Source organism: Copadichromis virginalis, linkage group LG23 (assembly GCF_057382275.1).
Source record: "Copadichromis virginalis isolate Kocher_CV1m ecotype Utaka linkage group LG23, C_Virginalis_male_GT1.1, whole genome shotgun sequence".
Classification (NCBI taxonomy): domain Eukaryota; kingdom Metazoa; phylum Chordata; class Actinopteri; order Cichliformes; family Cichlidae; genus Copadichromis; species Copadichromis virginalis.
Genome location: NC_140639.1, coordinates 831,063 through 858,960, shown reverse-complemented (window position 1 = coordinate 858,960; position 27,898 = coordinate 831,063). Strand labels below are relative to the sequence as shown.

Sequence of the window (27,898 nt, the reverse complement as noted above, 5' to 3'; positions counted from 1 at the left end):
TGAACCAAGAGACCAAAAACAAACAGGCAAAACGCTAAGAAACAAAATACTAAATGGTACTGAGACCAAAACCTAAACTATGACTGTGGTGGAAAAATAATAAACAAAGACCATGACTAAGACTAATAATACATAACAGATGAAAACTAGAACTATGACTGAGGTGAGGTAAACAGGCTAAGACCATGACTAAAACTGTGACCCTGGTGAGATAAACAGACGAACCGACAATGGCATGAAGAAAACAAAAGGCTTAAATACAGACATGAGGTGATCAGGGGAAGTGGGGACACATGGGGGAACAGCTGACAGACATAAACCTAATGACAGGACCAGGAGAGAAAGCTAAATACAATAAACAAAGAACACATGACATTGTCAAAATAAAACAGGAAATACTAAAACATGACAACACAACTTAACAGACCTAATACGTGATGAATAATTACAAAACCCCAAAACATAGAAAACCAAGAACAATAACTGCCTAAACTAAAGGAAAATACGAAATAACACAAAACTGATCACATAACAAAATGAGACAAATACAAAGAAAACTCAGAGTGCTGGGTCGGAGACCCAGCCTGTGACAGGTGGAAATCCTTCATTTATAGCAAAGGTTCATTTGGCTCGAGACATAACTCCACATATGTTGGGGTTTAAAATAACTGCTCGCAGCTTTCTTGTGCTATTTTCTCATTTAGAAACTAATGCATTATTTTTGTAATCAACAGTGTTGTTTTAGTGTAAGCACCATGTATAATGGTGTAAACAAGACGGGGAAATGTGATGTTATAAAGCATCTCTGTGATATGACAGCCAGTGCTTTTAGACGGCTTATTCTTACAAATGACATGAAGTTTACCCAAAATATTCAGACCAGCAGCTTACCCATGATGTCATTGGTCCATGACCTCAGAGAAGGATCTCTGCTTGGCTACAGATGACATAATGTGCAGCCAAAAAGGACAAACGTTCCTTTGGTTGCACACTTTCTCCTCCTTTCTCCCACTGCTGTCACATCACTGTGATGAAGCAGACAGGCCTGTCGTTGGCTGCCTGTTGAACTCTGTTATTCGTTACAATTCAGAGATCTACAGCAGATGTGAAGGCCCCGAGGTCAGTAACACCCAGGGTCAGGTCAACATGGGATCGTGAAAACACGGGGAGAAAAAACGTTCTCTAAAGACAAAGGAGCAGGTCTGAGCAATGCTGAGCATCAGGATGTCCCGCTGGTTCTTTGGTAGTGAAGAGTCAAAAGGAACGATCTGAGCAAACTGGAAATAGGAAGGCGTGGCCCTGCCAGCTGTTCATCTTGGTGATGTGTAGCATAGGGTGGATGCAGCTGCATGGCTGTGTTTGTATGCTCAGGAAAAACATCTGCAGTGGGACATTTACAGCACAGTCTGATAACCGTCTACAGTATGCCAGTCTCTTCTGTGCTAAACTCAGCAAATGCACTGCAGCTCTGCAGGACGTTAAACCTATTTCTAGTCTTCAAGCTTCCTACATGATCGGTCATCTCAGAGGAAGCATGTGAGAAGCACGTGCTCTGCTCAACACCCTCGATTAAACCAAAACCTCGCTGAAGCAGACCACCTCCCAGCGTGTGCCCACTGTGATAAAAACCAGACAACTCCGGACAATCTCCCAACACTGCCCGCTGTTCCTGTGGTAAAACGAATGCTACGTAAATGTGTGCACATGTCGGGACCCTGTGTGCAGCCTGATGACAGCAGACTGGGCTGATAAATGATCAACACTTTAAATTGGATGTTCCTGGAAACAGCTGTGGGTCAAAGAAAATAAACTGTCCTCTTAATATTAATGAGAAGCCTGGTGAAAGCTCCAAAAGGAAAGGACATTAGACACACTTCACTTTCAGCTACTTCCTGCTCACACTGGTGTGAGAGCTTTGGTGTGGACCACACAACTGAACCAAAGACAACAGTCACGTCAGCTTTTTAGGCAGAACAGAGGACAAACATTTCCCCAAGCATTTAGGGGATGTGTTTTCCACGTTGCATTGGAATTTAAGATAAAGACCTCAGAATTAACTTGCATGCTTCAGTTTTGGGCAAACCCCATCTCCTGGTGACGAGGTCTCCAGTTTCCAGAGTCAGTAAGGACTATTGGACCCATATTAGATCCTCAGCTCTTAACATCAGCCAGGTTACCACACAGCTTCACTATGCATTAAGACACAAGCCACACTGGGCCCAGCACAGCTGTGTTGCTTTATCCCTGCACTCCTTTTGGAGCGCTACAGCCAAACTACACTTGCACAAGCCTCGAGCTAAACCCATTATTGTCAACACAGCGAGGTCGAGAGGGTGGAGACGATCACAGCTCGGCCCAAGCAGAACCACAACAGCAGAACAGTATCAGTTACCTTCTGCTTTGCTAGTTCAGTGGAAATGTATACACTCACATCTTGCCATTGTCGTGTGTGCTTAACCAAACAGACAAAGGGGATAACAGGCATGTGACCTTACTCTGCTCTGAGGCCTGCAGCTCTGTGCAGCTGGGACCTCACACAAAGCACCACAAACCTCCTGCCATCAAGAGTCATTTTACCCACTTTAGTGAGGAAGATTCAGGTTCCTGTGCACTCGCCCTTCTTTGCGGTTTCCACTCTTAACGGCGCACAACTTATTGCGGTCGAGCACAAAACCAACTTAATGCGACCGCACAATTTATCAGAACAAGCTGTGGGCTGGATATGAGACACATCACAACCCGATGAGTATTCTACCTTTGAGAGGTTGGCTAACGTGGCTTAAACCAGTGCCAACAGTTCAATTGTTCAAAATGTTTAGTCTGAATAAGCAAACGAGTAAAGCTCTTGAAGTGACCGCTGGCTACGCGCAAGCAAACATTTTGATTAAAAGAAAACAGCAGCAGGGGAGATGGAGTTTAGCAGCGGGCATGCCAGTGGGTATGCAACTGATCAATGTAGGCTGTAATTCATTATCTGTGAGTCCCTCCTCGTGGTGTCAGCAGGCAGCTCTGTCTGCAGCATCCTCCAGACCATCCAAAGCTGACTTTAGTATTTTTCTGGGAAAGTCAACACACGTTACTCAGGCACACTTTGTGCAAACACACGTCTCCTCCCTGTGTGCTTTGACACACTTGACTGAAATAAATGTGGCTCCCACCCATCTACCAAAACACACCTCACGAGTTACCAAAATCAGTGAAAAGTGTGTAAATGCAAACCGACTTTTTCCACGCTAACTCAGGTTTCTGTGCTCAGACACCACAGAAACGTTTCAAAGCCACCAAACAAAGATCGACAGCCCCCATCAGAGGCATGCGAACCCTTCAATGTGAGAAAAGGGGGACAAAATCCACATGAACACGTCTAAATACTGTTCTTCCGCTTTTGCCCAAATCCTGCTTATCGGATAAAGAGGATATTGTGAACTTTCATGAAAAAGGAAAACAGTGCAGTCACCATGTGGTCAGTGTGACTAATCCGTCAGTGAATCCAAACTGAAGGCGTCCTGATTCCTGTCAGATCCAACTACGTCTGTTCTTCTACTTGGACTCATTTCCACAGAGGCCAACTCTGCTCCATTCATCTGTCTTTTTCATGACTGCAAACCGACGCAGTGTTTTCAGCTGATCCTGAACCAGCCTTCTGCTCTGCGGCAGCAGTTTGTTAATCAGGGCAAGAACAATATAGGTGCCACGCCCCCACATTCCTGTCATGGGTTCTCTGCTGAAATCCAGTCATGCAGAAGACTTTTGGCACTGCTAAGTGCCACAATGTCTGATCATCTGGGCAAATCGCAGCATGCTTCACCCAGGAGGGCATTATGATGGTGCAGGTGTGGAGCATTCTGACTCTGAATGAGGTGTTCAGTTTTACCACTCCTGTTTCCCCGTTACTGGAACAACACAGTAGCGCATTTGTTTTTTGGAACATTTCCATTTAATCTTCATTGTGTGACAGTTAAAGAAACACCAGTGAATCCATCACAAGCAGCAGCACAGCTAAAACCTTTTAAGGTGGACCTGAAGCATCAAGCCAGTTGGCCTGTTGGACTCACGCACACACACAGGCTGACTAAAGTTTAAACTCAACGCATCACGATGGTGAAGATGCAAGAAGATGTAGTCGTTTTTCTTGGCTTCGTGCGTAGATGATGAAAGTTTTTGGCTCTGGTGAGATAAGCCGCGATCTTTGAGGGCTTAATGTCTTGCAACTTTGAGCACGTGCAGTGGAAGCATAACCTGCTGGTGATCCTATGCGTGCACGTGTCCTGGTAGCCCTTGAAACTAAATTTGCGGCTCTCATTCATTTGGACAGCAGCTTGGTCTTGTTAACCCCAAATAACCGCCCAGAGGCAACCTTTTCTTGGCTCGCCATTTAACAGATGGTTACCAAGTGGCAAGCCAAGTCTTGTATACCTAAAACTAGAACTTGCTGGTTTTAGTTTGTGCTCAGACTAAAGCAGAACACGCTCGAGACCAAGAGCAGACACACACACGCCATTCATAGTTTCCTCTTTTCAATTCTCCAACACGTCAAACCAGTTCTTAAACATCACGATTAAAAACAGTCTGGGTGTCAGTGACAAACAAATCAAGGCGCTGCTGCACCCAGACGTTTGATGAGACCTTTAAATTCAATGATCTTCTCATCTTCCTTCCTTCACTTCTCAGGTCAACCACAGAACGAGTGCTGCCGACACAAACGCACGACTCAGACTCAGCAGCAGCTGGACTGTTTTTGTTTGCTGTAACTGTGCCAGATGCAGAGCTCACTCTCTGTGTGCTTCAACCCTCGTGTCCCCTTATTATGTGCAGATGACGACACCATCATCTCAGACTCAGGCTCACTGCTTTTAATACAAAATCTTTTCATTCTTTCTTAACAAACAATCACTTTGTCCAGGATCTCGAGTCCAAACTAATGTGGACGTCTCAAAACAAGGAGCAGACCCCGGCCCAGCCTCCCAGGGCGCTTGAGTCTCACAGGTTCGTCAGTTTCTTTTCATTTAGCTTTTCTCTGATTCACGTACACACCCGAGGTTTTATATAAGCATACAGGATGTATGGAGTAGTATCGCAATCACGACCTTCCAGCTGTGCTGTAATCAAATCATCGTACTCATGAATGAGTTCGAGTTTTAAACTATCCCAAGGAACAGCAGCAGACTTGAGTGTCCTGACCTGCTGCCACGTTCTAGCACCATGCTGGGAGACACGGGAAAGTCCTCAAAGCAGAAAAGATCAATGGGACAGTCGGACAAATCGTGAGAAAGCTGCTTTCCCTCTGTTCTCATCTCTCAGAGAAAAGTAAACTCGAATGAACAGATTTACATGATTCCTGCCAAGTCTTTGCATTTTTCCCATCACTGCTGATGCATTCAGTCCCGTTCATTATTAGAACAAAGCCCATCAACAGGGTCATTAGACCATCCCACTGTCCCAAATCTGTACGTGACGACTCTAATGACAGTGGGCAGTCTGAGACGAGCCCTGCTGGGTCTGAAAAGTCTCGGCTTAATCTACAGTAAGATGAAAATTATGTGAAGCAGGAGAAAATGTCTCCACAGCAGTAATAATGGACCATTACCTGTACACGATGGAGAAAGGGAGACGCAGCTCACTTTGGACCAGAACATCCACTATGCTGACTTTAATGCAACATGTTTTTACCTGCTTAACTAATCACAGCACTTCCCTTTCAGACTACAGAAAAGTAGACTGGGAGGCAGAGCCTTCAGTTTTCAGGGCCCTCTTCTGTGGAACCAGCTCCCAGTTTGGGTTCAGGAGACAGACACTATCTCTGCTTTTAAAGCTTGCAGGGCTGGATCAGGTGACCTGGTGACCTGGTGAGTGTTTTCTTCGTCACTGTGTGTTTATGCATCACTCTGAACTTAACCATTAGTTATTAATAATCTCCTGCACAACGTGTTTTTGTCGTGTTTTTCTCTCTTCACCCTGAACCGCTCACAGCAGACGGCCGCCCTTGCCTGAGCCTGGGTCCACGGGAAGTTTGTTCCTGTTGAAAGGGAGTTTTTCCATCCCACTGTCACCCAGCGCTTGCTGATAGGAGGTCGTTTCATTATCGATGGTTTTCTCTGCACCCTTCAGCGTGGTCTCCTTCTTTCCAGTTGGTGTCCTGTTTTAAAGTTTGCACGTGTGCTGGATTTTCTCCATTTTATCAAAAAGGCCATCCTTCAGCTTGAATTTCATTGACAAAAGCAATGAAGCCAAGTTAGAGTGTAACAATTGTTTTGGTGTGACACAAATCCAAAAGTGCCACGTCAGCACCCTTTGTGGGCATTTTCTCTGAGCTGTGGTTGAGGCCCTCACTCCCAGCGTGCTGCCTTCAGGCTTGGAGCACACTGCGGACTCATCCAAGTTTTTGGTGAACTGCTGGAAACCCTGATATAGGTCTAGTGTGAAATGCCAGAAAAGCTGATTGTAGTAGAAGTGCTGGACTCGCCGCAGAGATGCACAGGGAGAATATGGTGACGTAAACAGTGGACGAGAAAACTTCCTGAGCACACACAGTATTTGGTGTGAACTTTGAAGATTTAAAATGTGTGGTGTGGGACTGAATGATGGCTGCCCCACCGACTGTCATAACAAAGAAAAATCTTTCATGAAACTTTTTTGAGAAGTTAAAAAGAAGTTTTAAGTTTTTCAAAGCAGCTCTTGGAATAACAGTGGATTAAAAACAAACTGTTGCTGGGAGAGTTCAGCGAGCGCACAAAGACCGCTACACAAGTTTCCCTTAATACTTACAAAAAAAGGTGATGTGCATCTTTTTTTAGAAAGGTACACAAACCACAAAAGGAAAATAAAATATTTGCCCCGCTGAACGACGGGCGAGCCGGAGACTTTCACCCAACAGCAACATTATGCCGTACAGCGTCAGGAGGAGGGTGTGGCACAGCGGAGCGTCAGAGACTACAGGAACACGCCTTTTTATAACAGCGTGCACTTAATGGTCAATGTGGCCAAACAGAGCAGCCCCGCTCTGCCCCTCCTTACCTGTGGTGAGCTCGCTGTTTCCAAAGGGCTCACAAAGATGTCAAAACAGAAAAGGCAGGGCTGTGTGTGTGTGCGTCCTTTTGTGGGGAAATAAAAACGAACCATTATGTGCCATTTTGTTCTCAAAACAGAGAAAACATGATTCTTTGCAGACGTAGAGAAACGTTGTCATATCTGGACGAGCATCTGTCTGTAAAGTCGAGTCTATAGTCACGTCTAGACAGGAGAGAGCGCTCAGCTCTGAATCTTTCGCTGCTGATTCAGGAGAAAGAACAAAAACCACCTCACAGCGAAGCAGCAGCCCTAACACGATCAACTTCCTACCACAGTAGCAGCTGTGTGTCATCACCTGGGCATGTGGGGCTGGTCTACAGTCAGCAGCAGTCCACATGTGGGAGGACGGTGCCAGCTGTCAGCCAGCTGGGTCAAACTGCCCTCATCTGACTTCAGTGAAACAATCTTATTCCAGTTTTTCCTTTCTTACATTTTATAGCTTGATTTAAGGCTGCCACAAACGATTATTCTGATAGTCGACTAGTCACCGATTATTTTTGCGATTAGTCGACTAATCAGATCATCACCCATTGGACGTAAAACCTACAAGCTGTAGGTTGCACCAGCAGCATCTGCTCTTATATAACTATCATTAGCTTACAGCTTTAAGTGTTTAAGGTATGTGCTAACTAAAAATAAAGACAAGATGATAGTTTATTAAATTTTAATTAAACTTGCAGATAACAGGACACCGGAGTAAATTCTGGAGCATCTCACACTTCTGATAATCAGCTGTCTGCTTGACGTTTATTCAGCTGTGTAAAAACTATAACTTTAATCTCATCCAAACCGATTTACTCAGGAACAAATAAAATACTAAAAAAAGCCAAACAATAACATTTTTAAGTTATCTAAGTGACGGCCGGGAGTCCGGTGTTCTCACGGCTCTAGTTAGCCTAGCCCCCGGCTAGCTATCGAGCTAGTGGGTAACAGACGTCTCCGAAAACGTCGGAGCGCTTTTGAAAATATGCGGTGTCCTGATAAACTGAGCAGATATTTGAGGTTTACACAGCTACATTCTCGCCTGAAAATATGTTAAACGTTTATTTTGTGACTCAGAAAGAATAATAAGAGTAATATTAAAGCTAACTAGCTGCCGCCATTGTTGGAAACTGAGCTGGGCGCTATGAATTCTGGGACACAGCTTCTTCTCCTTCGGGGTTTAAGGGCAGCTGGCATCCTTGTACTTGCAGTGCTGCCATCTTCTGTTTCAGTCCGTTATTACACTCTTAAATCCTGCTATTATTCCTGCGTCTTTTGTGATCTTACAAAGCTTCAAACGACGCGTCGACTATTAAATCAGTCGTCGACGATTTTGATAGTCGACGTAATCGTGACTAGTCGACTAATCGTGGCAGCCCTAGCTTGATTGGCACAATCACATGCCGCGTGATAGTTGCACTAAGAATTAAAGCGTCCAAGCTAACGCGTTTACTGCTGAGGGACACATGAAGAAGTCGTGTCACAGCTGTAGCCATGTTGAAGAGTTCTGGTCCTCACGATCCATCCAAAACTCCAGGAGACGCTTCCCTCACCTTTTCTCCCCCCTCCCACACAAACTAAGAAGAACAGTGACTGGACTGACTAAACCAACACGGGGCTTTCCAACTTTTCTCTAAACATCCTTTAATGAGAATGACCAGCAGTGTTTACAGTTTGGTGAAACCGTGCACAGACAACCCACAAATATTCACAGACTGCCAGGGACACAAACCTACTCCTCCTTGGGGGACAAAAAGCAGCACACGGAGCCTGAATAAGCCATTACACTTTGTTCCCAACTCTCCTGCTTTATCTCTCTCTCAGATTGTTCCCACGCTTTGCTTTGCGCTCACCAAATGATGAGCCTCATGGGAAGTTCCATTTAGAAAGTCTGTGATAATGCAGACGTCATCTTAATTTGTGCCTCTTATAGACCTGAAGCTGTCCAAAGAAAAAAAGTCAAAGGACAGGCTGAATTTGTTAGTTCAGCGCACTTCAAGTGGACCTTGATGTATCCGCTTCATACAAACAAGCAGCTTTGTAACACTGTGGATGTGGGAAGAGAGAGATCGAAAACCCACAAACGTGTTGAAAAACCAACAGTGCACGCTAAGAAGCCACAAAGCCAAACAAAGCAAAGCACTGCTGTAAAACAAAGTGCACAGATCAGCACGACAGCATTCACAGCAACACAGTTTTATGTTACAGCACATTGTTGTGGATGGAGACTGAGAGCATCGCTGTCAGCCTACAGATGTATAGAGCTGCATTATCGTGACAAGCATGATTGATCTACAGGTAACTGAGCTGGTGGAAAAATCCAAGTATTTGTACTTGATTACAAAGTGTCACTTTGGCTCAGCAGTGTATCTACTGTATAATGTATTTATGAAAATGCTGTATTTGTGTTTTACCAAGTCTTCTAATATTTGCTGGTCTGGGTCTCTCAGCCTGAAGAACAACGATGGATTGAAGCACTTTGTGAAACTGTCGCAAAGCAGCAGCGCTCCGTGTAGAGTCTTCTGGGTGGGTGTGTTTCGTGGGGTATCAAATTGCCCCTCGGGGATCATAAAGCGTATCTTGACTCTTAAAGTGATGGTTGCCAAGTTTTCAGTAAAAGAAAACTGGCAAGTGTTTTTCTAAATACTTTCATTTCCCTTTGATGTGTATTAACGTGTCTTGCAACAATAACACACCTACTGCACGCACCGTGTACGTGGGGTACATTGCGCAACACTGGCACAAGCAAAACTCTGCTGTTCTCTCGTCTCTCTGCTTCTTGTTGTCAGGCAGCAGAAACTTTTTCCTTTTTGATGAGGAATGCAGCAGGTAGCGCTGAGCAGACCAGCCAGACAAACCTTCCCCCGCCGAGTCCACAACAATAGTGCTCATTCAGCTCCAGCAGTTCACTCCTTCTCCCCCTCCTTACCTTCTGATACGCCTGCTGGAGGTAGTTGTACGGGATCCTCCTGCTGAAGTCCTGCACCACATCTTCGCTGACTTTGTGCAGAGACTGCGTGCCAACTTTCTCCTCGATGCATTTGTTCATACACGCTGCTCTCCGCAGGACCGAGTCGAAAAAGCGCAGATCCGAGAAGCTTTCATCTAACGGATGCTGGTCCTGGCACCTCAGCCGGCATCGGACTCTGGTGGCCCGGACCTGTCTGTGGCTGCTGAGCGCTCCCTCCATGTAGCGCACCACGCTCTCATAATCGGCACTGTAAAACGCTTCCACCGCGTTATCATATAAAAGGTCGTACGGCTCCAGCACACCGGCGGAAGATGGCAACACGGCTGAGAGCAGGACCGGGAGGAAGATAAGAGTCGGAAACAAGTTTCCATCCATCCTCTTCTCTTCAGGCTGCGAGGAGCTGCAGGCGGAGAGCACACAAAAATCAGCTCAGCCTCCTTTTCCAGTTCATCCAAGCGCTCCTCTCAGAGGGATCAGCCGAGCGAGGCGGAAATGGAATAATTACTTATCGAGGACGCACTTGTTACGACCCCCTCTCGCTCCTTTAACTCCTCCCCTCCGAGATGAATGGCCAGGGTACACTCAAAGCTTGTTTTCGTAACAGGGAAACAGCCCCCACGGGGAAGCACGGGCAGTCCCGTGGGTCCCGTTTATTCAACGTTGAAAACACGAAACGCTGCGTTTAAAGGAGGAATGCACCGTTTAAACTGTTTGGGTTCATTGAGATAAAAAACAAAATCTCCAGTTTTAGACAATTTGAGCTCACTGAGACAAACCTGAAGATGTTTTCAGTCATAAAGAAACACTGAAAAGGAGACATTTGACTTCTCAGACCTAAAGAGTTTCCAAAAGTAACCGAGAGACATTCAAACAGGTAAGCAAATCCCCCAAAGCTGGTTCTGTTCACTGGATGTGTCGCCTTCACAGGGAGAAACGTTTTCGTCGCTCACTCCTTCCAAATGAACAGAATCAACTTTCTGGGAGTCCTAAACAACAAACTCTTCAGCTCATCCACATCAACGAAACTTCGTTTCCACGCTGTTTGGGCAACTTCAATAACTCTCATGTTAACTCAGCTACGCTGTTTAAGAATAAATTCAGTTATACTGCGAGCGCAGGAAACAACTAGAAAATTCTTTGTCAACAAAAGAAAAACGCGCTCGCTCCGAGTCCCCGCCAGACGCAGACCCACAGCTTTTCCCACATCAGTGGACACTGTCTCCCTCTTCAGGTTTTCGATGTACAAACACTTTTTTAAAAACACCACAAAACGACATGAAAGTAGAGTCCAGGTCAAAGCACTTGCATAGACTTCTTTGATAAGTCAAGTCACTTATTTACATAGCTTTTATTCCTGGTCTCCAAACAAGTAAATTATAAAGAAGCAAGAAACCAAACGTGACAGAAATAAAAAGCACACAAAGCAGATATTTCAGTGATAATAAAAATGTGATGAATCGATAAAATAGGGGGGAAAGTCTAATAAATAATAAATGGAGAAGTAAGGTGAATATAAATAAAACATATAATTTCAGAAAGAAGAGTCGAAATAAAAGAGCTGTAAGAAAACTGTCCAACTGTCTTTAGTTGGACAGTTTTTTGTGAGTCTGTTTTTTAAATGTTATTTCATCTGTTATTGACCTAATTACCAATTAAGCCAAACTGAAATATGTGATTACTTAATTTAATTAAGCCACTGTATGTGGATTGCACCACTAGGTGGCAGTCAAACCAAGGAGATTTACACCGATCACTCATAATATGAAGAACCACAAGAGCCCAATGAATGTAATACACCGCAGTGCAACACGTTTTAGACACACCAATGAGCTAAACTAGAGCTGTATACATGTTTACTATATGCTGTGAATACAATATTCTAATATTGAGATGATCTTTGAAAGTAAGTCAATTATTTGTGTGTATGCTACCATTGTATATAGTGTATAATCTTACTTTTTTCATTGATTGTACTAATTTGTATTTTTGTATTTCCTTCATATATCTGTACCTGAGCTGAGGTGACGCAAAAATTTCCCCGTTGTGGGATCAATAAAGTCTTATCTTATCTTATTTCAATGGAAGAAATGTAGATGACAGTCTATGCTGGCGGTGGCAGAGCATTTAAAGCTCCGCCCTCCCTGAGCCTGGTTCAGCTTCCTTCCTGATAAAAAGGAGTTTTTTCTTCCCGTTGTTGCCAAGTGCTTGTTCAAAGGACGTCAGATCAGATTGAATCAAATCTAATCAACTGATCACATGGCAGCAATGCACTCAATGCATTAAGGCATACAGGCATAGCTAAGATGGGCTGCTGAAGGTCAAACCGAGCATCAGAATGGGGAAGAAAGCTGGTTGTTGGTGCCCAACATGCTGCTCTGAGTATTTCAGAAACTGCTGATGGGGGATTTTCCAACACAACGATCTCTAGGGTTGTCAGTGTGAACAGTTCTCTGGGTGGAAATGCCTTGTTGATGCCATTTGAGGTCAAAGGCTGGTCTGCTGTGAGTCAATAAGAAGGAAACAGTAGTTCTAATAACCACTTCTAACAGCGAAGCCATGCATCTCTGAATGCACACAAGTTGAACCTTGAAGCACATGAGCTACAGCAGGTGTCACTCCTGTCAGCTAAGAACAGGAAACTGAGGTTAGACTTGACGTGGACTTTATAAACTGGACAAGAGAAGACTGTAAAAATGTTGCCTGTTCTAATGAGACTTTTTGGTGTAAACAACCATAAAGCATGTATCTATGCTGCCTGTGAGTTCACTGTACTGTAATGGCCTCTCCTATCAGCAGGGCTCAAACCAACAATAAGATAAGATAAGATAAGATAAGATTAAACTTTAAATCAAATCAAATCACTTTTATTGTCACATCACATGTGCAGGTACATTGGTACAGTACATGTGAGTGAAATTCTTGTGTGCGAGCTTCACAAGCAACAGAGTTGTGCAAAATACAATAATGTAAACAAGCAAAATACAAGAATGGCTACATCTGAGACTAATAAATATATGTACAATATATAATAGTATATGCATTTCTGGATGTGTATACTAAATATTTTTCTACGTGTGTGTGTGTGTACACATATTTTACAAATTAAATAGAGTAAACAATGAATAGAATATATAAAATAAATAAAATAAAATATACAGAGTTGAATATGTGCAAAACAGTGGCATTACTGTACAGTATGGAGTGCATAATGTTAAAGTTCCAGTAGTGAAGCTGAGGTGTCTATGACGTGTTCAGCAGTCTGATGGCCTGATGGAAGAAGCTGTCTCTCAGTCTGCTGGTACGGGACCGGATGCTGCAGAACCTCCTTCCTGATGGAAGCAGTCTGAACAGTTTATGGCTGGGGTGACTGGAGTCCTTGATGATCCTCCCCGCTTTCCTCAGGCACCGCTTCCTGTAGATGTCTTGGAGGGAGGGAAGCTCACCTCCAATTATCCGTTCAGAACACCGCACTACTCGCTGGAGAGCTTTGCAGTTGTAGGCGGTGCTGTTGCCATACCAGGTGGTGATGCATCCAGTGAGGATGCTCTCAATGGCACAGTGATAGAAGGTCCTGAGGATGCGGGGGCTCATGCCGAGTCTTTTCAGTCTCCTGAGAAAGAAGAGGCGCTGCTGCGCCTTCTTCACTGTTTTGTTTGTGTGTACTGACCACGTAAGATCCTCAGCCAGATGTACGCCAAGGAACCGGAAGCTGCTCACTCTCTCCACAGCAGCGCCGTTGATGGTGATGGGGGTGTGTACTTCTCTGCACCTCCGGAAGTCCACTATCAACTCCTTTGTCTTTGCGACGTTGAGGGTGAGATGGTTGTCTTGACACCAGTGGGTCAGGGCGCTGACCTCCTCCCTGTAAGCCGTCTCATCACCGTTGATAAGACCCACCACTGTAGTGTCGTCCGCAAACTTCACAATGATGTTGGAGCTGTTAGTGGCCGTGCAGTCCTAGGTGTAGAGTGAGTATAGGAGAGGGCTCAGTACACACCCCTGTGGAGCACCAGTGTGCAGTGTGACGGGGGATGAGGTGATGCTGCCCAGTCTGACCACTTGGCGTCTGTCAGACAGGAAGCTAAGGATCCAGCTGCAGAGGGAGCTGCTCAGTCCTAGATCCTGCAGTTTCCTGTTTCCTTTATTAATCCCTCGGGTGGGTTCCTCTGGGAAATTCGGTTTCCAAAAGCACAGCACCGACAGAAGTTACAGAACGTGAGCAGAATATTTTATATATACACACATATATAAATACAGAGACATATATGAATAAAATATATGAAAGGGATAAATAGAATAAATAGGAATAAGAATACAAGGGAATTGCACATTTCAAGGGAATTGCACATTTCAAGTATTGAGTCTATTGCACTGTTGACTATTAACAAAAAGCATTGCACAGTGAGGTGCAGAGGCACTACAGCTTAGTTGTCCCCCCTCCTTTGTCCTCCTGTTTCCCCTCCCTCTCCCCTCCAGAGAGGAGTTAAACAGTCTGATGGCGTGTGGGACAAAGGAGTTTTTAAGTCTGTTAGTTCTTGTCTTGGGGAGAAGCAACCTGTCACTGAACAGACTCTTCTGGTTGTTTATGGCCGTGTGCAGAGGATGCCCAGCATTGTTCATAATGTCCAGCAGTTTCTTTAGTGTCCTTTTCTCTGCCACTGTCACCAGAGTGTCCAGCTTCATGCCGACCACAGAGCTAGCCCTCCTGATCAGTTTCTCCAGCCTGGATGAGTCCTTCTTTGCTGTGCTGCTCCCCCAGCACACCACAGCATAGAAAAGTACTCCAGCAACCACCGACCGGAAAAACATCCTCAGGAGCTTCCTGCAGATGTTAAAAGACCTCAGCCTCCTGAGGAAGTACAGTCGGCTTTGGCCTTTTTTATACAGGTGCTCTGTGTTGCATGACCAGTCCAGTTTGTTGTCCACCCACAGCCCGAGGTACTTGTACTTGTACTTGTTGACCACCTCCACCTCCTCTATCTGAACCGGCAGTGGACCTGCTCTGGACCTCCCACAACTAGTTCCTTGGTCTTTGAGGTGTTGAGTTGCAGGTGGTTTGTGTGACTCCATGTGAGGAAGTTCCTCACCAGACTTCTGTACTCCTCTTCCTGATCATCTTCCAGGATGCAGCCATTTGCATCATGGCTGTACGGCAGCTGTGCGATGGCATCGTGCTACTACGAACCAAAATGTTTTCAGCACCTCGTTAAATTTTAGCCAGAGAGAATTAGGGCCGTGATTAGATATGACGACTGCTTTCTTTCTGTTAGTCTTTTGCTGGCAGTTCAGGAAGGAATCTGTGCGGCACACGGCCACTCCCTCCAGAGTCTGCATCCACTTAAATCCACACCCACGTCTTGTTATGTTTCGAGTGAGGAGCGAGATCATTTGTTTCCACAAATTAGAAACGCACTAATGGAGCAAATGTGTATTTGCTAATAATTAATTTCACTGTTCTCTCCGAGCAAATGATCAAATCAAAGCATGTATTTATCCTTCGATTTTCCTCTTGTATATTTGCCCACACAAATGTTCACATGGTGCTTATCTTAAATGGTTGGTTTTACACACTGATGACTATGAAATGCAGACTGAACAAAAGTAGGTTTCTTACTGTCGTTCCATAGTTTGTCTAGTCTGAGAGCAACCCTGTCAACGCTTCTGGTGTACAGTAATGGATTTAATGACAGTGTATGAAAGGAAGGAAACGAATACACTGGAGAAAACACACTCATTACTTGTACACTGTGGCGTTTAAGATAACTGCTGCCTGGATACAGCAAACAACAAACTCTTATGGACTTTTTATATTCAACCAAATGCAGTTTGTGTGTTAAAGCAAAGTCTGAACACATGTTAAACTTATGGCACTGTGTTTATTTTACAGCTGTGGTGGTTAGCAAGCAGAGTATTACTGAAAACTGGAATCTGAATAATATTTTAAATTATGCGACCACAGTTGCTCCCAGACAGTAAGAACAGCGACTGACAAAACTGAATCAATAACGACAAATATTACAAAGTTACAAAATGTAACAAAACAGTTATAAATATCCCTGCAGATAACACAAGTTCAATTTATATGGTGGAAACTGAGGCGCCCTCTTACCAAACTGTAAAGCTTGTTATTTTCTCTGCAGAGGACGTGCACGATGAAGCTTGTGCACGATGAAGGGTGTGCACGATGAAGGGTGTGCACGATGAAGGATGTGCACGATGAAGGGTGTGCACGATGAAGGATGTGCACGATGAAGGATGTGCACGATGAAGGGTGTGCACGATGAAGGATGTGCATGATGAAGGATGTGCACGATGAAGGGTGTGCACGATGAAGGATGTGCACGATGAAGGGTGTGCACGATGAAGGATGTGCACGATGAAGGATGTGCACGATGAAGGGTGTGCACGATGAAGGATGTGCACGATGAAGGATGTGCACGATGGAGGATGTGTACGACTACTGCCGTGTGACTGTTCATTAGATGGAGGAGCTGTACAGCCAGACGGCCACGGTCAGGAATCATTTCCTGTGTGGCTCAGTGGCGCATTTGGGTAATCTCAGTCTCTCGCTGAGCGTGCTCCTGTGATTGGCCAGCACGTCATGGAGCGTTGTCCTTATCTTGGACAACATCCGCCTCTCTGACACCACCTTAGCTCCGTCCACTCAGCATTCCTGGCCGTGCAAATCAGTTTATTGAGTTTGTTGCCACCTGCGACACTTAACCTGCTGCCCCAGCATGCAACAGCGTAGAGGATGACGCTGGCTAGACTACTGAAGAGTATGCAGCTGATACATGATGCTTTTGTATTGTTGCACGTATGGCACAACCTCCAAATTCTCCCTCCATTAAAAAGTGCAGTGGCTTCATGGTTGTGGGTTTTTGTTTTTGTCAGCATCTAATAATAAATAACAAACTTAAATAACTTCATATAAAGTTTGTCTTCACAAAGGCACCTTTTTAAAATGTTCAAGCTTTAAATATCATTGATCGAACACAGGAAAACCCAGACGAGAAAAAAAACAAAAACAAAACAATTTTATTTAATTATGCAAACAATAAAAAAACTGACAAGTTACGAAATGAATCACACACTTTAGACACAAACAGATCAAAGTACAACAGAAAGTACTGCACTTTATGGCCACACTTTAAATTATGAAAGCAAATCTTATTTAAAGCTTATTATAAACGTGATGATTTTATAAGAGTGCAGGAGGACGACAGGGTCCTTCACTAACATAAATCTGTAATTACAGAAGAAATTTCAATGTTGAACCTTCACATCTTTACTGTGGGAAACAACACACGACGACCGATCCTGATGTGACCTCATTATTCAGTGAATGTAGAAAGTTTTTTCTTCTTCTTTGCTTTCAACTAGACGTAGTTGGACTTTGGATCACTGGTGGGAAGCAGACGGCTGGAGCTTATGGACACCGAGGACATGGTCGTGCATCTCCGACAGCTCAGGAAAGCACCACCAGTCAGAGTGAGCAGTCCACCGGCCCAGCTCACAAACACGGCATTACCAAACTCAGATCTGCCGGAGAGAGCAAATAAACACTAACTTAGCGTGCTGCATGTTTGCTCACAGGGTTCATGTGTGACGATATGTGTCAGCTGTACCTGATTAGAGGAGGCGAATGATAAAAGTTCTGAAGAACAACTTTGACAAACCAGGAGGTGATGATGATGGTCAATAAACCTAATCACAGACAGCACATGATATTGTCCATCACTGCAGCCCATTGTTGTGAATACATTAGTCGTCTCTCCACTCATTTAATTTTGGTTTCATGTGTTAGTTTAGATCTGAACGCACCTGAGAGCATGAACATGATTCCCCCGATCATCGCTGTCACAGATTTGCTCTGCGAGGCACCGTCCATGAAGTGGGTGCACTTCATCCCCACTGTGGAGACGAGCATTGCCAGAGCAGAGAGGAAGAGGCTGAGTGGCAACGCTATCCTGGTTGCTTGAATCTCATCTAAAGGAAACAGAAGCACAAATATGGGAATGTTTGCTAAACTGTAAATGTAGATTATACATTAAATATCAGATTTAGAACATTTTTGCTTGCAAAAGCTCAACAAAAAGCTGGAAGTAATTCCACACAAACATTTTTACTTTGTCAAAAAGAGACATTTCTGACTAATTACAGCCCCTGTTGTAAGCTGGGGTGCAATCCAAACCTACCTGGCAGTTTGATAAAGGAATGGTAAATTTCACAGGTGGCTCTGTCTTGGACTCCACCACAGGACATCCATAAGCCCTCATAGGAGCGGTGCTTGCCCTGGACCAGCTTCTTCCAGTCCACCATAACAGTGGCGGCAGCAGTGGCACCGACTCCGACCAGGGAGAGAAAAAATCCAAGCAGCTGTAATCCAGATGCGGCCATCTTATCCAGCAGAGGAGTTAACTTAATCGACGAGTCCTGAAACGTCTTTGGGAATGTCCAAATGATCTGAAATGCTGATGAGTGCCGCTGAAGTCAGTAGTCGCTCGTAGTTGCTCACAGTTATGCGTGAGCGCTGCTGCCTCCTGTTTTTAAAGTCCAAGATGCGTCACGCTCTAGATCCCTTTTTCCTCCTGCAGCCGTTGATGGGAAGAAAATGTTCCAGGAAGTCTTATCTTGCTAATTAACTAATGATGATAACATAGATTACACTGACATCCTAAGGAAAGACCGCCATAACATGTTTGAACAAATACGAAAAAGATTCCTCTTCTTTGGATGAGTCCTCCTGATGACCTCCATGAGTAGAAGTTTAATATTTAGCATTTAATATGTTTCTGCAAATCTGGCCTGATGATCAAACTGGGTCTCAGAGTGCACAGACACAAGAATGGATTTCAAGATCGGTGCAAATCTGATTTTTCTGCAGTTTCACTTTGCATCAAACATGTGCTTCAGGTGTGGCGCATGCCTAGTGCATTTAACCTGCACCTATATGAGACTGCAACAGGCTACGTGCAGGGAACTAAACTGTGAGCCCATCACACAACAATGGCCTGATTATCTAACGGGTTTCAATATGTATTTATTGGATGCATCTTTGGGTTGATGTACGATACAAAACATACTTTAAACTTTAAGCTTTGCATGATTCAAACTGTGCTGAGATCTACATTTTTAAGTATAATTTTACAGTGAATGAAGAAAATAAGCAGAGTTACTTTAAGGCAGCACATCTTACACATGCAAACATTTGTTGAATTTATTCTGTAACTTCTGTGTTGCATGCTTCAACTGATAAACTATTGCACAAGCACAATTTACAATGCACAGTACTGTACATTCTGAGTCCCACGAGATCCATTAAAGATGATCTTTGAACCAAACATTTGAACGTCAGCGTCCTCATTGTCATTCCTTTCCTCCATTTAACGTAGCAAGCTCGCGCTTACGTGAACAAACTCTTCATTTACTTCAGCAGTTACCAAATTATCTGACCATATTTGGTTCACAAGATGCCTGTTTGTTAACATTTGCATTGCCTGTTAGATTGGATCAGGGTCCAGCCTTTCCTGAAATAAGCACAAACATTTTGCAGCAATTAAAGTTACAGATCCCATCTGAATGTGCCACTTAACTTATTTATTATTCTTTTTTTCTTTCCAGCATTGTTAAGTTTGACTTGCAAGGTCTGCTTGAGTCAAATCTTATTTCCAAGGAAGTTTCTTTTGTTGTTGCCTGCAGGCAGAAGATGTTGGTGACAGCAGCAGGAAGGATGTTTTTGTGCCACATGACTTTTTAAATTACTTATTTTTAACAAATGATTGCACCAAGAAGTCGACACAACGGTCCGCACAGTTTGACACTTTTTAACCTTTCTTTAACTCCACACTGTAGTCAGTCGAGTTTTGCTTGGAGCATCAAGCTGGAGATTTCATTGTTTTTACCATCTTTCAAAATCTGTCTTCGTGCTAACGATCCTGTACGCAGACAGACCCTCCACTATGATAAAGTACACAGGACTGGTATTAGCTTTTTAACCTGTTTATAGCCTCATACTGTTTTCTATTTTTTGGTGCCTCAGAGGTCAAACCATCATCGGGGCGCTGCATCATCACTAATGTAGCACCCAACTCACGTAGCTCAAATTCAAATTTTATTTGTCACGTACACAGTCATACACAGTACGATATGCAGTGAAATGCTTAGACAACTGCTCGTGAGCTAAAAAAAAAAGAAAAGAAGAAAAGGCTATGAATAAGATAGGAAATAAATATGAAAATTAAAAAGGGTAAATTTAACTAGGAAGGAATAAAACAAAATATGAAAATTTAAGTTAAAAATGAAATAACTGTACAACACAAATTAGAATGAAGTTATTTCATTTTTAACTTTAATTTTTATATTTTATTTTTTTATATATTATTTTATAGCTCAGGATTAACTCTCGGTTAAGGTGATGATAGTACTATGAGCGGGGCCCTGGTACGTTACTTAATTTCACTGGTAAACAGCAGAAACAATTAACCAGTTTTAACCTTTGTACTTAGAAGTCTTGATATTGGCGGTGCCTCCACTCAGTGAAAATAATGAGTTCTGTTTAATCTTCACTAAGAATCATGAATTTATCTAACATGTTAACCCGTTGTTACTTTGTAGTAACCGTTACCACTTACAAACTCTGTAAATAATAATTATGACACAAAACTTTAAATTCAAAATGTATTTAGTCAAAATAAAGTATGATTTAAAAAAACATAAAATATTCCAAGTTCTGAAGCGTTTCCTTACAATTCAATTGGATGTTTTCTCTTCACACTCACAGTCAATGTTTTAGAAAACACATTTATCCCACAATCCTTTTAAGTTCAGTTCAGATTTGTAACCTTTGCGAGCTCATGTACTGAAACCGTTGCAGGCCTGGTCGTTGCTCGGGCTCGATGGGCCAGAAAACACACAAACGGCCGCTTCACTTGTTAAACAAGCAGAAAAACAAAACGCACGTGCTCAGGTCTACTCCCAAATCCGTTGGGCTAAATGCGAGGGCGAGCTGAGGGGCAGGCTCGCTTTGTGACCGGCAACGCTGCTGAGTACACTGGGACAAACCCACGGAAATCCTATCCACAGCAGAAGGGTCCAGAGGATTCCTCCACTGTGCGTTAGAGATTACTATTTAGTTTCATAGAGTAATCTGTAGCTTACTACTCGGCATACATAGCTATTGCTGGCTCTAAAATGCTAACATGATACATTTTAAGTTCTTCTACATTCTGTTTAAGCTCAATACTACATTCAGTACTCACTCATCACAGGGTAAACAGCGCATAGCAGGAAGGTAAATAGCCTGTGAGCGCTTTACACATTCACACACTGGTGATGGCAGCTACATTGCAGCCACAGCCACCCTGGGGCGCACTGACAGAGGCGAGGCTGCCGGACACTGGCGCCACCAGTAGGCAGCAACGGGTGAAGTGTCTCGCCCAAGGACACAACGACCGAGACTGTCCGAGCAGAGGCTCGAACCGGCAACCGTCCGATTACAAGGCGAACTCCCAACTCTTGAGCCACGATCGCCGGTAGACTCTGCATCCACGGCTATTGTTTTTGACTATTCTCCCGTTAGCTCGCCATCCTCCTCCGGTAACGTGCAGCTGCCGACTCTCACCAGTTTAGTTAGTGCTTATTTTTCTTTCGCCTCGCTTAGATCCCGCCTTCCTTACGTCTGATTGGACAATAGGTTTACATCACCCAATGGGATAGACGAAAATACAAGATTGACAAGCCAAAATGAACTCGTAAAACAACTTGCAGCAAATACAAAGTTTTCCTTGTTTCACATTAGAAAACAAACCTTTGGTTTTCTTGTAACTTTTAACTCCGTGAACACTTAAATTATGATTGACTTCTATTTATTGTGATTTTAAACACGTTTTTAATGCATTTGAATTCTTTTTTTGTTTTTTAAACACATGTGAAATATTTACAATAAAGTCTTTACATGACAATGTTTATATCCTTTTAACCTGTAGGGTCTAAAATAGATATTTGAGACCAGGCTACACTAATAATCCTGGTAACAGAGTGTATGAACTTACCGTAAATCCTGGACTACAGAGCGCACCTGATTAAAAGCTGCATGCTCTAATTGTAGGAAGAAAATCAATTTTGTACTTGTACAGGCCGCACCGTATGCGTTTCACCTGTAATATGAGACACAGAAATATTACACGTGAGGATTTTTAACGTTTAATTTAATCCGTAAGGTAACATAAACATGGTAACAAGTACAAGTACAAGCTGCAGTGTTCACAGTGTGGGGGGAAAGTAGCGGCTTATGACCCGAAAACTACGGTATTTGTGTTGATCAAACTGTAACACTAAAATGACATCACCTTGGTTGAGTAGGTTATGACATTTATAAAATAAAAAAATGACAAAGTGAAACAAAGATTTCATTCCAGGCTCGATTCAGTCCCTCCCTCCACGGAGAGCTGGGACGTCTGGCCCACGTCTGCCCTGACTGTGATGCACCTCTCAGGCAAAGAATTCACTGTGTGTGGATATTCAGATTGCTTATAATAAGCCTGCTTATTATGAATAAAAGTCATGCAGGTCTCAAAAAAGAAGGGAAACAAAGAGACACGTTAACATGATGGAAATGAAAAGCAAAACATTTCAATAATGAGAAAGTTTTATGAATGAATAAAACAGCAAAAACAAGGATTAACAAATGAGTCTGATAAATAAGCAAAAGTAGAAAAAAAAGAGCTTCAACAAAACGTTCCCAGTGTGAAGCAGGAAGCTGCTGGGAGGCTGACCTCAGTGACGTTTTGGCAGGATGTGGCACCAAAAGCTTTTGAAAACAATAACTTTTTAAAGGGAACAGTTCTGTATTTCACAGGTGCAGATGAGCTTTGTTGTGTGTGTGTGTGTGTGTGTGTGTGTGTGTGTGTGTGTGTGTGTGTGTGTGTGTGTGTGTGTGTGTGTGGAAAATGTTTCAATTGCCTTTAAGCAGCCGGAAGGAAAGTTCGTCCTTATGTGTGGATGAATTTATGTTTGGATTGCATCAGTAGATGGCGCTAAAACCACAGAGCTCACTCACCTGCAGCTGAAGAGAATATCCTCCTGAGAACAAGGACATTTCTGTCCTCTGTAATGGAAATTTGTTTTTGGTCTATATCCAAGTCCGATGCACTTAGCAGACGACATCCTGGGCTTACCACTGACATCTGGTGTGTTTGGGTGGTAAACAGGAAGAAAATCACACAAAAGTTAAACTCTTTGTTCCCGGATCCTCAGGAGGAAATATTGAGGAGCTCCATCTCTCCTGTCTGATCAGATGATGTTCTCAGTTCCACAGTTTCGTTTTCACTTCATATAGACAGATGTTTGTCTTTCTGACATTCAGTCCAATGAATTTAAATAACCAGCTGTAGACATGCCAGTAAGTGTTGAGGGGCACCAGTCATATAAGCTGCCATACACTGGTTGTGCATATGTGTGATATGTACATGACACAGCTGGAAAAACAAATGTTGGTGTGAGCATGTAAACATCAGTGATCATCAGAGCACACCCTGAAACCTTTTATCACACCATTAGCATCCACATGTTACCCTAACGACCCCTCTGCACAGAAACAGACACAGCACACCTGGGCAGTGACCTGTAGGAGCAGCTTGAGGTTTCTGAATATCTGAAAGGGTTTGCTGGGTTTCAACGACTCATTAAGAAACTGAAAATTCACTTTTTCATGGGTTTACAAGTGTGGGGGTCCCACTCTGGGCAGGGACACAACTGGCTCAAAGATCCACTTTACCCACTATTAAATACTTGTTTGAAAACAAATAATTACAATAAAACTTCTGAAGCTAAGTGAAACTGTATATAGCAGATGTACATGAAGGTCCTTCACCACTGCAGCTTCTGCTTATATGTCTGACCTACACACACACATGCATATATGTTCCTTATTTAAGAATCTCTGGGTTCCTACAAATAAAGAATCTCGATACATAATTACTAAAGTGTTCCTGGATCAAATCAAATCAAATCACTTTTATTGTCACATCACATGTGCAGGTACATTGGTACAGCACATGTGAGTGAAATTCTTGTGTGCGAGCTTCACAAGCAACAGAGTTGTGCAAAATACAATAATGTAAACAAGCAAAATACAAGAATGGCTACATCTGAAACTAATAGATATATGTACAATATATAATATATAATACAATATATAATAGTATATGCAGAGAACACGTTCACGTAATGATTCATCAGTTAGATCAGATGTAATTATCTACAGATGACTCACTGAAAGAGGTTGGTAGCCTCGTTAATCACAAACAGGGACACGCAGCTCTGCAGGATTCGTGAGTGTTTATTTACGGTTCCCAGCTCACAGCTCCGCCCTGCTCTCCACCCTCCTCTGGGCCCCAGCAGCTACTCAAATAGGAAAGGAATGATGGAGGGTCATCTGTGGGGGCCACACCCAAACCCGCTGCTCCACCCCTCCCCTGCAGCTGAGCCACAAACCACACCTCGCCACAGTGCAGTTGTGAAACAGGAATGCTACACAATACAAATCCAACAAGGTGGCACCTCCAAAGTGGCCACAGAATTAGTCATATGATCCGTCAGCTCTGCTAGTGTTGAACAAGGGGCAGTTAAGGATTACTTATCGGTGTTCCTGTAGAGAAATTTGGGTGGAGGACATTTATTTATTTATTGGAGCAACGACAAGTAACAGCAAGCTGTCCAGTGCTGGATCCTCTATAGAATAAAACTATTTATCTGATTCAAATTGTTGTTCTCAGCAGTCGAGTTAGACATGAACAAACGAGCACAGTAACATCAAATATCCATTAACTGCTTTATTTTATCCCATTTTGCTTTGTCACAATCAGCATCGCAGCGGCACACAGTCGCTCCCAGACACGGCCTGCATCCACTCACGTCCACATCCGCTCTTTGTTATGTTTCGAGTGAAGAGTGAGCGAATTTCTCCCCACTGTGACTCAGAAACTCGGAAGCAAACGAACTCTCACCTGTGTTAATCTTCTCACTCTTGCTAATTATTTAATCGAACGAGGCATTCGCGTATCCCTCACACTCGGGACGCAGCCCAGTCTCATGACATGAACATGAACCAAAGTCGGTAAACAGCTTCTGTTTTTGTGTATTTGCCTCCTGAAAATGCAGCTTATAGTCAAATCTCATCAGTTATCACTTACTTCCTAAACAATGGCAGTGCTTATCTTAAACCCACTAAATGCTGACTGAATGCAGCAAGTAGGTTTCTCTGAGAGCGACCTTGGCAACTCTTATATGGTCCTAATGGTCTGGAGTAATGGGCTTAATGACAGTATCTGTGAAAGGAAGGAAAGTATGACATCATTACTCGTACACGGCGGCGCTTAAGATAAGTACTGCCTGGTTACAGTAAACAAGTCTTATGAATGTTTATGCAGTTTTGTGCTGACATTATGGCGTCACATCTGACTGACAGCAGCTGATATCCACAGTGAACGATCCTTTGGTGCTGTGGGAACGGGACTGCTGGTCAGGTCTGAGCTCGCTTCTCCAGCCACATCACCTCGCCACAGTAACATAGCTTCACATTAGGATGATGTTTAAAAATGTATTTCAATGATCTGAGCCTTATCAGTTAATAATAATAAGAAGAAGAATCTTGGTTGGTGGTTATTATCTATCAAATCGATGATGTCTTTTTGTCTTTGTGAGTTTCTATAGATGATTTAACTGCATTAATGTTTCATATGTGTAGATGTTTTGTTGCACGTGTTTCTGTCTTTCAGTTCTGCCCACTTGCTTCTGATTTGTTGATTTCATGTAACCTGTCAGGTACTCTGCAGAAACTTAGCCTGTGCGGCTAATTAAAAACAGGAAAACACAGATTATAAAAAACAACATTATTTTATTTTTCTTCTCAAAATATACAAAATGTTATCTGATCAGGGGAAGCATCACAGATACAAATAAACACATAAAACACACACAAACAAATCCGTATATCGGAAAAGTATCAGAAATGACGCTGTCTCCACTTTACATGCGGCCACACTTCAAACTATTAAAAACTGTTTGTCTTCAGTGCTACTATGAAGAAACTCCACCTGACATGCTCACTTGTATATTTATCGATTTGTGGACTTTTTCAGACTTTAAACTTTGAACCCTGACATCTTTACAGCAGGAGAAACCAGAGCTGTGGTGGCATTTAAACCCAGGAGATTCAAAGGAGTTTCTTCTGAGCGATCCTCACTCCGATCTCAAAGACCTCTCAGTGAATGGACGTATTCTTTAAATAATCCACAAAGGGAAACCGGCTCCTTCTTCAGGTTCTTGTGGCCTTTTCAACTAGACGTAGTTGGACTTGGAGTGATTGGTAGAAAGAAAGTGGCTGGAGCTCATGGACACTGGAGGGTTGGTCCTCCAGCATCTCCGACAGCTCAGGAAAGCACCACCGGCCGCAGTGAGGAGTCCACCAACCCAGCTCACAAACACGGCATTACCAAACTCAGGTCTGCCAAAAAGAGCAGAGCAACATTAATGTAGCACACTGCGTGTTTATTTACAATGTGTATGCATACGTGTGTGTGTGTGTGTCTTGATGACAGTACCTAAACAGCTTGTGTCCACTGTAAGAAAGAACCATGTTGACAAACCAGGAGGTGATGATGATGGTCAACACGCCTAATGAAAGAAAACATCTTTGATCATTGCAGCACTCATGGATCCTGACCCACCTGTTCACTACAATAACAGCCGCTCTCAGCTGCTAACTTCATTATGACTTCTGTCTTCAGTCTGAGCACAGGCTTTGGACACACCTGAAAGTATGAACGTGATTCCTCCGATCATCGCTATCATGGATTTGCTCTTTGGCACACCGTCCATGAAGTGGGTGCACTTCATCCCCACTGTGGAGATGAGTACAGCCAGAGCAGAGAGGAGGAGGCTGACCGGCAGCACTGCCCTGGTAACCTGAATCTCAGCTGCGGCGAACAGAAGCACAAATATCGGTAAGAAATCGTAGCTTTATTACACCGGTGAGAGAAAGAGATTTGGTTTGTTCTCTGATGGCTCGGTGACTAAAATCCAAAGAAGTAACTGTAACTACATTTACTTTACCCAAAAAGCAGCGTCTTGCTTTGAGATGATTGTAGGTGCGATGCAAACTTACTCGGCATTTTCAGGATGGACTGATAAATTTCACAGGTCATTCTGTCTTGAACACCAGCGCAGGACATCCATAAGCCCTCATAGGAGCGGTGCTTGCCCTGGACCAGCTTCTTCCAGTCCACCATAACAGTGGCGGCAACAGTGGCAGCGACTCCGACCAGAGAGAGAAAAAAGCCGAGGAGCTGCAGTCCGGACGCGGCCATGTTATCCAGCAGATTAATAAGTCCTGAGACTTGTTGTGAGATGGAGAACAGTGATGAGCAGCCGCTGAAGTCAGTAGTTGCTGATTTAAAGGAGTCCCTCCCTCGTAGTTGCTCAGACCTTTGTGCGAGCGCGCTGCTGCCTCCTGTTTTTAAAGTGTAAGGGTGAGGCCCCCTTTTTCCTTCCGCAGCCTTTGATGGGAAGAACGTTTTCCTGGAAGTGGTATCGGGCTAATTAAGTGATGACTGGATCACACCGACTATTCTAAAGAAGAGTCGCTTCAACATCACGTGGCCTTACAATAAAAACGGTCTTTGGAAGACACCTCCTGATGTCTGTCTTAACTTTTGAGCCTACAAATCTGCAGAAATGTAATATTAGCCTACATGATCCCCTAATTTGTTGTGATGACGATCACCTAATATGTACCCTGCATGTGCCACTACTCTGGACATCAGGGCACTGACTCTCTGATCCAGTTTAATCTACGCAGACACAGTTAGCGCCGTA

The 27,898-nt window shown here is 43.5% G+C and overlaps 3 protein-coding genes across 6 annotated transcripts in view; all 3 read right to left on the bottom strand.

Annotated features, from left to right (window-relative positions):
* p3h2 (prolyl 3-hydroxylase 2) overlaps positions 1–10,568 on the bottom strand; it is a 48,958-nt gene extending 38,390 nt beyond the window's left edge. The window contains exon 1 of one of the 4 annotated variants that reach the window (XM_085449411.1): positions 9,980–10,568. In XM_085449411.1, coding sequence (XP_085305537.1) covers positions 9,980–10,396 — 417 coding nt within the window. In that variant the 5' untranslated portion in view covers positions 10,397–10,568. The remainder of the gene's footprint in view (positions 1–9,979) is intronic. The other 3 variants (XM_085449412.1, XM_085449413.1, XM_085449414.1) reach the window with 3 other exon arrangements.
* A 6,471-nt stretch (positions 10,569–17,039) lies between these two features.
* On the bottom strand, positions 17,040–18,556 carry LOC146679869 (claudin-7-like). Its single transcript, XM_085449415.1, has 4 exons — positions 18,220–18,556; positions 17,846–18,010; positions 17,650–17,728; positions 17,040–17,563 (listed from the first exon to the last, which is right to left on the bottom strand). Exons 1-4 carry the CDS (start codon positions 18,419–18,421, stop codon positions 17,401–17,403), a joined length of 609 nt encoding a protein of 202 aa, XP_085305541.1. The 5' UTR covers positions 18,422–18,556; the 3' UTR covers positions 17,040–17,400.
* A 7,343-nt stretch (positions 18,557–25,899) lies between these two features.
* LOC146679868 (claudin-7-like) lies at positions 25,900–27,680 on the bottom strand. The gene is made up of 4 exons (XM_085447290.1): positions 27,189–27,680; positions 26,836–27,000; positions 26,626–26,698; positions 25,900–26,528 (listed from the first exon to the last, which is right to left on the bottom strand). Exons 1-4 carry the CDS (start codon positions 27,388–27,390, stop codon positions 26,363–26,365), a joined length of 606 nt encoding a protein of 201 aa, XP_085303416.1. The 5' UTR covers positions 27,391–27,680; the 3' UTR covers positions 25,900–26,362.
* Between the last annotated feature and the right edge of the window lie 218 nt (positions 27,681–27,898).